General features: G+C 46.5%; 1 protein-coding gene across 1 annotated transcript in view; it reads left to right on the forward strand.

The window, feature by feature from the left end:
- The first annotated feature begins 6,594 nt into the window (after positions 1-6,594).
- Positions 6,595-13,503, forward strand: part of LOC149437735 (integrin alpha-M-like) — a 35,427-nt gene continuing 28,518 nt past the window's right edge. Inside the window, 5 exon segments of the mRNA XM_089660678.1 lie at positions 6,595-6,910; positions 10,643-10,745; positions 10,922-11,025; positions 12,400-12,470; positions 12,806-12,920. Of these exon segments, the coding sequence (XP_089516804.1) occupies positions 6,874-6,910; positions 10,643-10,745; positions 10,922-11,025; positions 12,400-12,470; positions 12,806-12,920 (430 nt within the window). The 5' untranslated portion in view covers positions 6,595-6,873.

Consider the following 13,503-nt stretch of genomic DNA (forward strand, 5'->3'; position numbering starts at 1 on the left):
ACTGACACCAATGATGGGGCACTATTCCTCCCACTGACACCAACGATGGGGCACTATTCCTCCCACTGACACCAACGATGGGGCACTATTCCTCCCACTGACACCAATGATGGGACAGTAGTCCTCACACTGCAAAATTACAGTTATGAAGTAGCAACGAAAATAATTTTATGGTTGGGGGTCACCACAACATGAGGAACTGTATTAAGGGGTCGCGGCATTAGAAAGGTTGAGAACCACTGGCGTAGACAGTTGGAGTCATTGGTTAGTTCCAACATAGAGGTCATGTCTATTTCTGATCACACTCCCGTCACGAGGAGATTATGAGTAGGAGGCCCAGATGAAACAACTATATGGAGACTAAATGAAATGCTCATACAGGATCCCGAAGTAGAGAAAAGGTTAAGGCGAGAAATTGAACAATTTTTTTAACTCAATGACACTAATGAGGTCTCGGTGGCCACAGTCTGGGAGACACATAAAGCTTATATTAGGGGAATACTGATTTCGATAGGAACAAAAAAAAAGAAGGAACAAGAAAAAAAATAAAGATGGTGACAGAAGAGCTTTATAAGTTGGAACAGCTACACAAACAAAAGCGAGGAACAGATGTATATCAGAAGATAATACTTAAAAGAGATGAGTTAAAAGATCTTATGGAACAAGAGTGGAGGAGGATATTTAATAGGGTCTCAAAGGAAAGATACCAACGGGGGGAATAAACCTGGAAAATACTTAATGAGAAGGTTAAAGAGTAAGAAATCCAAAAATTTTATAGAAAAAATTAGAGATGGACAGGGGCGTCCCTAGGTTTGGTGTCACCCGGTGCGATAACACTTGATGACACCCCCTCCATTGATCCCCGCAGAATGGATCGGATCTGCAAATTGAGCATAATGGATTGGACTCCTATCCAATATCCTTCCCAATCCGCAGATCCGATACATCCTGCAGGGATCGTCGGCATGCAACCTATACGGGGTGACACCGGACCCACTCCAGGAAAAGGTAAGTTGTAAAGCAAGCCGACGATCCCCGCAGGATGGATAGGATCTGCGGATTGGGGAGCATAATGGATCAGACTCCGATCCATTATGCTCAATCCATAGATCCGATCCATTCTGCGGGCATCCTCGGAGGGGGTGTCACCAAGTGTTATCGCACCGGGTGACACCAACCCTAGGGACGCCCCTGCCCATCTCTAATTTTTCATCCTGCAGGGATCGTCGACTTGCTTTACAACTTACCTTTTCGTGGAGTGGGTTCGGTGTTACCCCATGCAGTAGGTGTCACCCCCCCCACACCTGCCTAGGAATGCCACTGGAGATGGGAAAGGAGAAATATTGCATGCTAACTCTGATATTGCCAATAGGTTTCAAAAATAATATAGTGAACTTTATGATGTGAGCTGTGGTGATCAAAAGGAAAAGGGAAGAGGAAAAGAAAAAAATTAGGCAGAAATATTTAATTGAGGTGGGGTTGCCACGATTAGCGCAAGAAAACCTAGAGACTCTTGAGAGACCTATTACCCCGGAGGAAATTAACTGAGCCTTAAAGAACATGGTGGGAGGTAAAAGCCCAGGGCCGGATGGATACACAGTGGGATATTTTTTTAAAAATTTGAGATCTTCCCAAAATGTGTAGTTATATGAACGCACTGGGGGAGGAGTTGGAAATGAGGGAGGAGTCACTGCAAGCTCATATAACGATTATTCATGAAGAAGGGAAGGAGAGCTCACAATGTGCCAGTTATAGGCCTATATCCTTATAAAATATAGACACTAAACCAGGGGTGGACTGGCAACTCATGGGGCCCCCGGACAATAGGGGATCATGGGGCCCCTGTGTCCTTGCCCAAACTCAAAAAAGACGATGAAAAAGGTACCATGGACATCTAATGGGGCCCTCTACTGTCTCCGGGCCCTCGGGCAGTTTCCAAATGGTCAGTCCGCCCCTGCACTAGGGGCATTAGAAATAGGGCCTAAAATGCTAAAATGGATAAAAGGACTGTATAATAGCCCATCAGCGGCAGTTAAAGGTAACGGATCACTTTCCCGTTTTTTAGAATGCACAACGGCACTAGGCAGGGATGCCCCTTCTGTTCCCTTGCTGTTTGTACTGTCTTTAGAACCTGTTCTGGCGAGGGTAAGGAAGTGTGCAGATATAGCGGGGATAAAGATAGGTGAAGAGGAGCATAAAGTAGCCGCATATGCAGATGATATGTTGTGTGATATTCCTAAACCTAGAATAACGTTGCCTAACCTAATGAGAGTATTAAAACAGTACGGTGAGCTATCAAACCTGAACATAAACCCGGAAAAATCAGAAATAATAAATATAAACCTCCCAATGTCGGAGAAGTCGAATCTACCAAAAGAGTTCCCATTTATCTGGAGGGAAAAGGAAATAGGGAGTAATATTAAACCCCTCAATAAAAGGTATATATCAGGCAAACTATATCTCCCTAATAAATGAAATTAAGGAAGAACTAAGGAGACTCTCAAAGGGAGGAGCCACTTGGATAGGACGTATAAATCTGGTAAAGATGGTGATAATGCCAAAAATTCTGTAGAAGTTCCACAAGCTCCCAGTCCACCTTCCACACAGGGGCGGACTGACAACTCATGGGGCCCCCGGGCAATAGGGTATCATGGGGCCCCGGTGTCATTGCCCACACCCAAAAAAGCCTATGAAAAAGCCAATTAAAGGTACCAGGGGCATCTCATGGGGCCCCCTACTGACCCTGGGCCCTCAGGCAGTGCCCGAGTGCTCGAATGGTCAGTCCGCCCCTGCTTCCACACCTTCCATGGTCTTTTCTCGAGATAATAAAGAAGATGATTACTAAGTTTATATGGGCAGCTAAGAAACCGAGAATTATTTACGAGGTCCTGAGGTGAGTAAAAGGGAACGGGAGTTTGGGATTCCCCAACGTAAGGAATTACTGTCCAGCCATGATTTGACCACGAATAGTAGATTGGACATTTCATACAAGGGAAGGGTGGAGATGGAAGGGACTTCATGTAGAGGAGATTGTAGGGACACCACAAACGTTTCATACAAGGGAAGGGTGGAGATGGAAGGGACTTCATGTAGAGGAGATTGTAGGGACACCACAAACGTTTCATACAAGGGAAGGGTGGAGATGGAAGGGACTTCATGTAGAGGAGATTGTAGGGACACCACAAACGTTTCATACAAGGGAAGGGTGGAGATGGAAGGGACTTCATGTAGAGGAGATTGTAGGGACACCACAAACGTTTCACACAAGGGAAGGGTGGAGATGGAAGGGACTTCATGTAGAGGAGATTGTAGGGACACCACAAACGTTTCACACAAGGGAAGGGTGGAGATGGAAGGGACTTCATGTAGAGGAGATTGTAGGGACACCACAAACGTTTCACACATTCGGATGGTAACACGAGTTCACTGAACTATCCGAATGTGTAGTCAAAAAGGATGGAAATGTAAATCAAATGTAATTGACTCCCTTGGTGGGAACGGAGTATATTCCCCCCGCTGGGGAAGGATAATATTGGGGTAAATGGGGGGTAATACTGGGGTAATATTGGGGTAAATGGGGGGTAATATGGGGTAGATGGAATATGTACACGTGATATATTTTTGCAAATGCGTTGTTGTTCTTTTTGTACTGGAAAATCAAATAAAAGTTGAAAAAAAAGAGGGTTGAGTGCTGGAAAATAATGGCGGCCACACAAAATATTGACACTTTGAGCCCAGTTTGGACCTTGTCACTTAGGGGTGGAGTCACTGGTGTTGCCGGCGGTTTAGACATTAATGGCAGTGTGTTGAGTTATTTTGAGGGGACAGAAAATTTCCATGTTATACAATCTGTACACTGACTACGTCACATTGTAGCAAAGTGTCATTTCTTCAGTGTTGTCACATGGAAAGATATAATCAAATATTGACACAAATGTGAGGGGTGGGCTCACACTGTATACAGTCCGGGGGAGGGGTGGTGTATATATATACAGTATATAGGTGTGTATATATATATATATATATATATATATATATATATACAGTGGGGATCGAAAGTTTGGGCACCCCAGCTAAAAATTTGTATTAATGTGCATAAAGAAGCCAAGGAAAGATGGAAAAATCTCCAAAAGGCATCAAATTACAGATTAGACATTCTTATAATATGTCAACAAAAGTTAGATTTTATTTCCATCATTTACACTTTCAAAATAACAGAAAACAAAAAAATGGTGTCTGCAAAAGTTTGGGCCCCCTGCAGAATTTATAGCATGCACTGCCCCCTTTTCAAAGCTGAGACTTGCCAGTGTCATGGATTGTTCTCAATTGTTCTCAAGAAGGCTATAAGAAGATAGCAAAGCATTTTCAGATATCAATATCCTCTGTTCGGAATGTAATTAAGAAATGGCAGTCATCAGGAACAGTGGAAGTTAAAGCAAGATCTGGAAGACCAAGAAAAATATCAGACAGAACAGCTCGCAGGATTGTGAGAAAAACAATTCAAAACCCACGTTTGACGGCACGATCCCTCCAGAAAGATCTGGCAGACACTGGAGTTGTGGTCACTATTCCACTATAAAGAGATACTTGTACAAATATGGTCTTCATGGAAGAGTCATCAGAAGAAAACCTCTTCTACGTCCTCACCACAAAAATCATCGTTTGAACTTTGCAAATGAACATATAGACAAGTCTGATGCATTTTGGAAACAAGTTCTGTGGACCGATGAGGTTAAAATTGAACTTTTTGGCTGGAATGAGCAAAGGTACGTTTGGAGAAGAAGGGGCACAGAATTTAATGAAAAGAACCTCTGTCCAACTGTGAAGCATGGGGTTGGATCAATCATGCTTTGGGGTTGTGTTGCAGCCAGTGGCACAGGGAACATCTCACGAGTAGAAGGGAAAATGGATTCAATAAAATTGCAGCAAATTTTGGATGGTAACTTGATGCCATCTGTGAAAAAGCTGAAGTTAAAGAGAGGATGGCTTCTACAAATGGATAATGATCCTAAACACACCTGGAAATCCACGGGGGATTACATCAAGAGGCGTAAACTGAAGGTTTTGCCATGGCCTTCACAATCTCCTGACCTCAACATCATTGAAAATCTATGGATAGACCTTAAAAGAGCCGTGCGTGACAGACAGCCCAGAAATCTCAAAGAACTGGAAGACTTTTGTAAGGAAGAATGTGCAAAGATCCCTCAAACAAGAATTGAAAGACTCTTGGCTGGCTACAAAAAGCGTTTACAAGCCGTGATACTTGCCAAAGGGGGCAGTACAAGATATTAACTCTGCAGGGGGCCCAAACTTTTGCAGACGCCATTTTTTTGTTTTCTGTTATTTTGAAAGTGTAAATGATGGAAATAAAATCTAACTTTTGTTGACATATTATAAGAATGTCTAATCTGTAATTTGATGCCTTTTGGAGATTTTTCCATCTTTCCTTGGCTTCTTTATGCACATTAATACACATTTTTAGCTGGGGTGCCCAAACTTTCCATCCCCACTGTATGTATATATAGGGGGGATGGTGTATATATATATATATATATATATATATATATATATATATATATACACAGTATATAGGTGGTATATATATAGGTGGGGGAGGGGTGGTGTATATATATACAGTATATAGGTGGTATATATATAGGTGGGGGAGGGGTGGTGTATATATGTACAGTATATAGGTGGTATATATATAGGTGGGGGGAGGGGTGGTGTATGTATATATACAGTATATAGGTAGTGTGTGTATATATATATATAGGTGGGGGGAGGGGTGGTGTATATATATACAGTATATAGGTGGTATATATATATAGGTGGGGGGAGGGGTGGTGTATGTATATATACAGTATATAGGTGGTATATATATATAGGTGGGGGAGGGGTGGTGTATATATATACAGTATATAGGTGGTATATATATAGGTGGGGGGAGGGGTGGTGTATGTATATATACAGTATATAGGTGGTATATATATATAGGTGGGGGGAGGGGTGGTGTATGTATATATACAGTATATAGGTGGTATATATATAGGTGGGGGGAGGGGTGGTGTATGTATATATACAGTATATAGGTGGTGTATATATATATAGGTGGGGGAGGGGTGGTGTATATATATACAGTATATAGGTGGTATATATATAGGTGGGGGAGGGGTGGTGTATGTATATATACAGTATATAGGTGGTATATATATATAGGTGGGGGAGGGGTGGTGTATGTATATATACAGTATATAGGTGGTATATATATATAGGTGGGGGAGGGGTGGTGTATGTATATATACAGTATATAGGTGGTATATATATAGGTGGGGGAGGGGTGGTGTATGTATATATACAGTATATAGGTGGTATATATATATAGGTGGGGGAGGGGTGGTGTATGTATATATACAGTATATAGGTGGTATATATATATAGGTGGGGGAGGGGTGGTGTATGTATATATACAGTATATAGGTGGTATATATATATATAGGTGGGGGAGGGGTGGACTCACTTCTGGGAGATACTGTGTATATATTCATTTTTATTTCATTTTTATATATATGTGTAAATCTGTTTTTTAGAACCAGCTGGATGTTTGCAGTCCTCAATAATCAATAGATGGCCTCTTGGGCTGCCTGACTCTGAGGTTCCATTCCTATAGAGGTCAGTAGGGGAAGTCGCAGGGTGCAGATAAAGGAAAGCCGTGGTGCTGATTGCGGTGGTGATACACCCAGCAGGAGGTTTTGCAGAAGTTGTCCAGGTTGCAGTCATTGGTGCACGCCCGCTGGGAATTGTGAAAGACATCATAGGACTGTGTGCAGACTATCGCTGATTCTGACGCTCTGCAGAGCTGGGTGGACTGGGATGGATAGGCTCCTGCACTGCATGCTGCTCTGCCAAGGTAAGTGACAGCAGATGAGGGTCCTCTGACCACTGTGCAGGATGGGGGTCCATGGGGTCAGAAGGGGGGAAGGAGAGAGTTGCTCTGGGTTGTGGCATACCATCCCCTTCCTGCATGGAGACTTGTGGATGATGATGATTATATCTGTACCCTTGTTGGCTGCCATTTCCAGCTCATTGAACCCATGGGGGGAGGGGGGGGGGGGTATGGTGATGACTGATGAGGAGGAGGGGCGTTGGGGTTATCCGGGTTTATGTATTATAGTGATGATTGTTGATGAGGAAGGGGCAGTGGGGGGGGGGGTATGTATTACATTCATGATCAGGAGCGGACTGACAACTTATGGGGCCCCCGGGCAATAGGGGATCATGGGGCCCCTGTGTCCTTGCCCACACTCAAAAAAGCCTATAAAAAGGTACCAGGGGCATCTCATGGGGCCCCCTACTGACCCTGGGCCCTCGGGCAGTACCCGAGTGCTCAAATGGTCACTTTACATCCTGATACTGGAAATAATAACAGAAACGCTCCATCACTGCAATAAAAACCTTCATCTCCTCCAATCTTCTCCATCTCCTCCAGTGGCTTTCATCTCCTCCAATCTTCTCCATCTCCTCTAGTGGCCTTCATCTCCTCCAATCTTCTCCATCTCCTCCAGTGGCCTTCATCTCCTCCAATCTTCTCCATCTCCTCCAGTGGCCTTCATCTCCTCCAATCTTCTCCATCTCCTCCAGTGGCCTTCATCTCCTCCCATCTTCTCCATCTCCTCCAGTGGCCTTCATCTCCTCCAATCTTTTCCATCTCCTCCAGTGGCCTTCATCTCCTCCAATCTTCTCCATCTCCTCCAATCTTCTCCATCTCCTCCGGTAGCCTTCATCTCCTCCAATCTTCTCCATCTCCTCCAGTGGCCTTCATCTCCTCCAATCTTCTCCATCTCCTTCAGTGGCCTTCATCTCCTCCAATCTTCTCCATCTCCTCCAGTGGCCTTTATCTCCTCCAATCTTCTCCATCTCCTCCAGTGGCCCCCATCTCCACTAATCTCTTCCATCACCTCCAATGTCTTTCATATCCTCCACCACCTCCCTTCTCCTCCATCACCTCTCATCTCTTCCATCACCTCTCATCTCCTCCACCACCTCCCATCATCTCTATCACCTCTCATCTCCTCCACCACCTCCCATCATCTCTATCACCTCTCATCTCCTCCACAACCTCCCATCATCTCTATCATCTCTCATCTCCTCCATCACCTCCTGTCTGCTCCATCAACTCCCGTCTGCTCCATCACCTCCCATCTCCTTCATCAACTCTCATCTCCTCCATCACCTCCCATCTCCTTCATGACTTGCCATCTCCTTTATCACCTCCCATCTGCTCTATCACCTCTCATCTACTCCATCACCTCTCATCTGCTTCATCCTCTCTCATCTCCTCCATCATCTCCCATCTCCTCCCTCACCTCTCATCTCCTCCATGACCTCTCATCTCCTCCATGACCTACCATCTTCCCCATCACCTCCAATTTCCTCCATGACCTTTAATCTGCTCCATCATCTTTCATCTCCTCCATCACCTCTCATCTCCTTGATCACCTCCCATCTCCTTGATCACCTCTCATCTGCTCCATCACCTCCCATCTCCTCCATCCTCTCTCATCTCCTCCATCCTCTCCCATCTCCTCCATGACCTCCCATCTCCTCCATCCTCTCTCATCTCCTCCATCCTCTCTCATCTCCTCCATGACCTCTCATCTCCTCCATGACCTCCCATCTCTTCCATCCTCTCGCATCTCCTCCATCACCTCTGATCTCCTCCATCACCTCCCATCCCCTTCATCACGTCCCATCTCCTTCATCACCTCTCATCTCCTCCATCCTCTCCCATTTACTCCATCACCTCCCATCTGCTCTATCAGCTTCTATCACCTCCCTTCTCCTCCATCATCTCTCATCTGCTCCATCACCTTCCATCTCCTTCATTACCTCCCAGCTCCTTCATCACCTCTCATCTCCTCCCTTCTCATCCATCACCTCCCATCTCCACCATCCTCTCCCATCTGCTCCATCACCTCCCTTCTCCTCCATCATCTCTCATCTTCTCCATCTCCTCCATCACCTCCCATCATCTCTATCATCTCATCTCCTCCACCACCTCCCATCATCTCTATCATCTCTCATTTCCTCCATCATTTCTCATCTCCTCCATCACCTCCTGTCTCCTCCATCACCTCTCGTCTCCTCCCTCACCTCTCATCTCCTCCATCCTCTGTTATCTCCTCCATCTTCTCTCATCTACTCCATCCTCTGTCATCTCCTCCCTCACCTCTCATCTCCTCCATCCTCTCTTATCTCCTCCATGACCTCTCATCTCCTCCATGACCTCCCATCTTCCTCATCACCTCCCATTTCCTCCATGATCTTTAATCTCCTCCATCATCTTTAATCTCCTCCATCACCTCTCATCTCCTTGATCACCTCTCATCTGCTCCATCACCTCCCATCTCCTCCATCCTCTCTCATCTCCTCCATCCTTTCTCATCTCCTTCATGACCTCTCATCTCCTCCATGACCTCCCATCTCCTCCATCCTCTCGCATCTCCTCCATCACCTCTGATTTCCTCCATCACCTCCCATCTCCTTCATCACCTCTCATCTCCTCCATCCTCTCCCATTTGCTCCATCACCTCCCATCTGCTCCATCAGCTTCTATCACCTCCCTTCTCCTCCATCATCTCTCATCTGCTCCATCACCTCCCATCTCCTTCATCACCTCCCATCTCCTTCATCACCTCTCATCTCCTCCCTTCTCCTCTATCTCCTCCATCACCTCCCATCTCCTCCATCCTCTCCCATCTGCTCCATCACCTCCCTTCTCCTCCATCATCTCTCATCTTTTCCATCTCTCATCTTCTCCATCACCTCTCATCTCCTCCATCACCTCCCATCATCTCTATCATCTCATCTTCTCCACCAACTCCCATCATCTCTATCATCTCTCATTTCCTCCATCATTTCTCATCTCCTCCATCACCTACGGCCTCCTCCATCATCTCCTGTCTCTTCCCTCACCTCTCATCTCCTCCATCCTCTCTCATCACCTCCATCCTCTCTCATCTCCTCCATCCTCTCTTATCTCCTCCATGATCTCCCATCTTCCCCATCACCTCCCATTTCCTCCATGACCTTTCATCTCCTCCATCATCTTCCATCTCCTCCATCACCTCCCATCTCCTTGATCACCTCTCATCTGCTCCATCACCTCTCATCTACTCCATCACCTCCCATCTCCTTGATCACCTCCCATCTCCTTCATCCTCTCTCATCTCATCCTTCACTTCTCATCTCCTCCATCCGCTCTCATCTCCTCCATCCTCTCTCATCTCCTCCATCACCTCTGATCTCCTCCATCACCTTCCATCTCCTCCATCACCTCCCATCTTCTTCATCACCTCTCATCTCCTCCATCCTGTCCCATCTGCTCCATCAGCTTCTATCACCTCCCATCTCCTCCATCATCTCTTATCTCCTCCATTCTCTCCCATCTCCTCCATTCGCTCCCATCTCCTCCATTCTCTCCCATCTGCTCCATCGCCTCCCTTCTCCTCCATTGCCTCTCATCTCCTCCATCATCTCTCATCTCCTCCATCATCTTCCTTCTCTTCCATCCTCCCATCAGTGGAGAGGATATTTCGGGTTGTCCATTCCTCACTGCTCTTCTATGTTCTCATTATTGCAGCTCTTTCCTCCTCGGGCGCCATCTTTGTGGACACGAATCGTCCAATCGTCTTCCAGAATGAGGATCCCAGCTTTGGCCATCAGGTGGTGCAGATGGATAAATGGTGAGGTGACAGGTCCTCTTTGGGGGGAATAATCTGTGTATGGAGGGGGAGGGTCAGGGGGGAGGGGGGAGGGTCAGGGGGGAAGGGGGAGGGTCAAGTTTCTGTAGACTTGGATCAGTGTAATAATCTGATGATAATCTCCCGATCATTATCAGAGGCGTGTCTTGTCATTGCAGGGTGATCGTCAGCGCTCCGCTCCGCCCACAATCCCAGAACAAGACCGGCCAATTATATCGCTGCAACCCCAAGACGGCCACCTGCAACCCCATGTCCATCCCCGGTAACATGGGATCCTGAAACCGATACATTGTATATAACAGAGCGGTGATGTCACTCCGTATATCTGGAGGGCGGTGATGTCACTCCGTACATCTTATATCTGGAGGGCGGTGATGTCACTCTGTATATCTTATATCTGGAGAGCGGTGATGTCACTCTGTATATCTTATATCTGGAGAGCGGTGATGTCACTCCGTATATCTGGAGGGCGGTGATGTCACTCCGTACATCTTATATCTGGAGGGCGGTGATGTCACTCTGTATATCTTATATCTGGAGAGCGGTGATGTCACTCCGTATATCTGGAGGGCGGTGATGTCACTCCGTACATCTTATATCTGGAGGGCGGTGATGTCACTCTGTATATCTTATATCTGGAGAGCGGTGATGTCACTCCTGTATAATATATCTTATATCTGGAGGGCGGTGATGTCACTCTGTATAATATATCTTATATCTGGAGAGTGGTGATGTCACTCTGTATAATATATCTTATATCTGGAGGGCGGTGATGTCACTCTGTATAATATATCTTATATCTGGAGGGCGGTGATGTCACTCTGTATAATATATCTTATATCTGGAGGGCGGTGATGTCACTCTGTATAATATATCTTATATCTGGAGAGCGGTGATGTCACTCTGTATAATATATCTTATATCCGGAGGGCGGTGATGTCACTCTGTATAATATATCTTATATCCGGAGGGCGGTGATGTCACTCTGTATAATATATCTTATATCTGGAGGGCGGTGATGTCACTCTGTATAATATATCTTATATCCGGAGGGCGGTGATGTCACTCTGTATAATATATCTTATATCTGGAGGGCGGTGATGTCACCCTGTATAATATATCTTATATCTGGAGAGCGGTGATGTCACTCTGTATAATATATCTTATATCTGGAGGGCTGTGATGTCACTCTGTATAATATATCTTATATCTGGAGAGCGGTGATGTCACTCTGTATAATATATCTTATATCTGGAGGGCGGTGATGTCACTCCTGTATAATATATCTTATATCCGGAGGGCGGTGATGTCACTCTGTATAATATATCTTATATCTGGAGGGCGGTGATGTCACTCTGTATATTATATCTTATATCTGGAGGGCGGTGATGTCACTCTGTATAATATATCTTATATCTGGAGGGCGGTGATGTCACTCTGTATAATATATCTTATATCTGGAGGGCTGTGATGTCACTCTGTATAATATATCTTATATCTGGAGGGTGGTGATGTCACTCTGTATAATATATCTTATATCTGGAGGGCGGTGATGTCACTCCTGTATATTATATCTTATATCTGGAGGGTGGTGATGATGTCATCAGTGCAGAGTGTTATATATTCTGTATTTCAGGTTCCTCTGATGATATAAATTCTTCTCTCGGATTGGCTCTGGCTGTACAGGAGAATCCAACTCAGCTTCTGGTAAGTGGTCCTTCTCTGGCAGATACATGTCATCCTCCAAGTCTCCCTCTCAGGGTGTATTTCATCCTCCATGTGTCCCTCTCAGGGTATTTGTCATCCTCCATGTATCCTTCTCAGGGTGTGTCATCCTCCATGTGTCCCTCTCAGGTGTATGTCATCCTTCATTTGTCCCTCTTGGGGTATGTCATCCTCCATGTGTCCTTCTCAGGGTGTGTGTCATCCTCCATATATCTCTCTCAGGTGTGTGTCATCCTCCATGTGTCTCCCTCAGGGTGTGTGTCATCCTCCATGTGTCTCCCTCAGGGTGTGTGTCATCCTCCATGTGTCTCCCTCAGGTGTGTGGGCCGACCCTACAGAGGACATGCGGTGGGAACATCTATGTGAACGGGCGATGTTATTATACAACTGGAGAGCCGCCAGAGATGAGACCCCTACCCAGATCTCTGCCAGGTAACACCGACCCGGCCACCACAGCCATGTCCTCCACACTGCCAGGCAACACCGACCCGGCCACCCCAGCCATGTCCTCCACACTGCCAGGCAACACCGACCCGGCCACCACAGCCATGTCCTCCACACTGCCAGGCAAAACCGACCCGGCCACCACAGCCATGTCCTCCACACTGCCAGGTAACACCGACCCGGCCACCCCAGCCATGTCCTCCACACTGCCAGGCAACACCGACCCGGCCACCACAGCCATGTCCTCCACACTGCCAGGTAACACCGACCCGGCCACCACAGCCATGTCCTCCACACTGCCAGGCAAAACCGACCCGGCCACCACAGCCATGTCCTCCACACTGCCAGGTAACACCGACCCGGCCACCCCAGCCATGTCCTCCACACTGCCAGGCAAAACCGACCCGGCCACCACAGCCATGTCCTCCACACTGCCAGGTAACACCGACCCGGCCACCCCAGCCATGTCCTCCACACTGCCAGGCAACACCGACCCGGCCACCACAGCCATGTCCTCCACACTGCCAGGCAACACCGACCCGGCCACCACAGCCATGTCCTCCACACTGCC

The sequence above is a fragment of the Staurois parvus genome, unplaced genomic scaffold (assembly GCF_062004578.1).
Source record: "Staurois parvus isolate SC_StPar_1 unplaced genomic scaffold, SC_StPar_1.0 ptg001262l, whole genome shotgun sequence".
In the NCBI taxonomy this organism is placed as follows: Eukaryota; Metazoa; Chordata; class Amphibia; order Anura; family Ranidae; genus Staurois; species Staurois parvus.